General features: G+C 53.4%; 2 protein-coding genes across 2 annotated transcripts; both read left to right on the top strand.

The window, feature by feature from the left end:
- Positions 1 to 140: 140 nt before the first annotated feature.
- On the top strand, positions 141 to 430 carry Pmar_PMAR014206 (hypothetical protein; the record flags this gene model as incomplete). The annotated part of the gene is made up of 1 exon (XM_002779012.1): positions 141 to 430. A coding segment is annotated over one exon (290 nt), but the record flags the coding sequence as incomplete, so codon positions are not given.
- Positions 431 to 775: 345 nt separating this feature from the next.
- On the top strand, positions 776 to 1,294 carry Pmar_PMAR014205 (hypothetical protein; the record flags this gene model as incomplete). The annotated part of the gene is made up of 1 exon (XM_002779011.1): positions 776 to 1,294. A coding segment is annotated over one exon (519 nt), but the record flags the coding sequence as incomplete, so codon positions are not given.
- Between the last annotated feature and the right edge of the window lie 8 nt (positions 1,295 to 1,302).

The raw sequence follows: 1,302 nt of genomic DNA, 5'->3' as shown, positions 1-1,302 counted from the left end.
GTCCTCATCTAGAGAAGGAGCAACTGCAATCTTTGAGGACGTCTACGTCAGCCGCACCGCCCCTTCGATCTGGAGTACTGCCGAGATTACTTCAGAGGTCGCCGAAGGCCCGGAGGATGTAGATATTGCGTTACTGTCAGCTGCTACTGATGACCCTCCGCCCCCTGCACCTGAGGTTCCCGAGGGCTTCTCCAATGACCTATTGGCTAGGATTCGCTCTGAGCAGCAAGATGATCCCCTATGCAAGAATATTGTCCGAGTCTTCTCTGAGAGCTGTTCTGACTTCACTGCGAGCTATATTCGAAACCTCAAGAAGTTCTTCAACATCGATGATGATGGCCTGGTTCTCCGCACCGTCGAAGCCCCTGATGGGAGACCTACTATTGTTATCCCCTCCACCTTGGCCAGTGAAGTGATTGAAGCCGTACATGTATGTGCGAGTCATCCTGGTCGTGACCGCACTCGTCAGTTGGTGTCCCGTTATTTTTGGTGCAAGGGTCTCTTCAAGTTGGCCAACCGTATCGTATGCTCATGCGATACCTGTAGGCGTACGAAGAGCACTAGGCTGCACCGGCATGCCCTTGGACGGGCTCGTATCCGATCCTCACTTCCAGGTGAGCTGCTTGGGATTGACTTGCTGGTCTACAATTCGGTCTCTACTGATTCCCTCAAGCTGAGCCCATGGAGTGCCGAAGTTGACACTGCCCTGCAGAGCGTCGGTAACCCTCGCAGTGATGGCCTTGCTGACTCCTTGCCGACACCTAAGTATATCCTGATGGTCATATGTGCGGCAACCTACAGGATATGGACTCGCACTCTCTGCACCAAGTCTTCGGCCGAAGTTGCGACGGTTCTCGGTGAGCTCTTGGATGAGATTTCGCCCAGTGTCTGTCTGGTTGACGGTGGAAAAGAATTCGCCAATTTGCTTGTACGTGGAATGTTTGTGGCCAGAGGCATTCAGCTGCTGATGTTGCCTCCATTCTCGCCCAATTTGGCCTTCTACGAACGCTGTCACAAGGAGTATCAAAATGGGTTGAGAGCCATGCTGTTGGAGACCAACTCACCGGCTTGCTACTGGTGGAAGTTTCACAGCCTGGTCACCCACGCTTACAACAACTCCCCATTACCTGGCTCCTCTTTAGCTGCTGCTGCTGTCACCCCTAATGACTTGTATCTTTCCAAGGGTTCTACAACGTTGCTACCCGGTGGAGCTGCTGATCGCCCTCTATCGCCCGCTGCCGAGCACTTCATTGAGGCGTTTGAGGCTATTCCCCCCTCCGAGCTGGCCTCTAAGGTAAACAA

The sequence above is a fragment of the Perkinsus marinus genome (genome assembly GCF_000006405.1).
Source record: "Perkinsus marinus ATCC 50983 genomic scaffold scf_1104296948048, whole genome shotgun sequence".
Taxonomy (NCBI): Eukaryota; Perkinsozoa; order Perkinsida; family Perkinsidae; genus Perkinsus; species Perkinsus marinus.
This window is presented reverse-complemented; position numbering and strand designations above follow the sequence as displayed.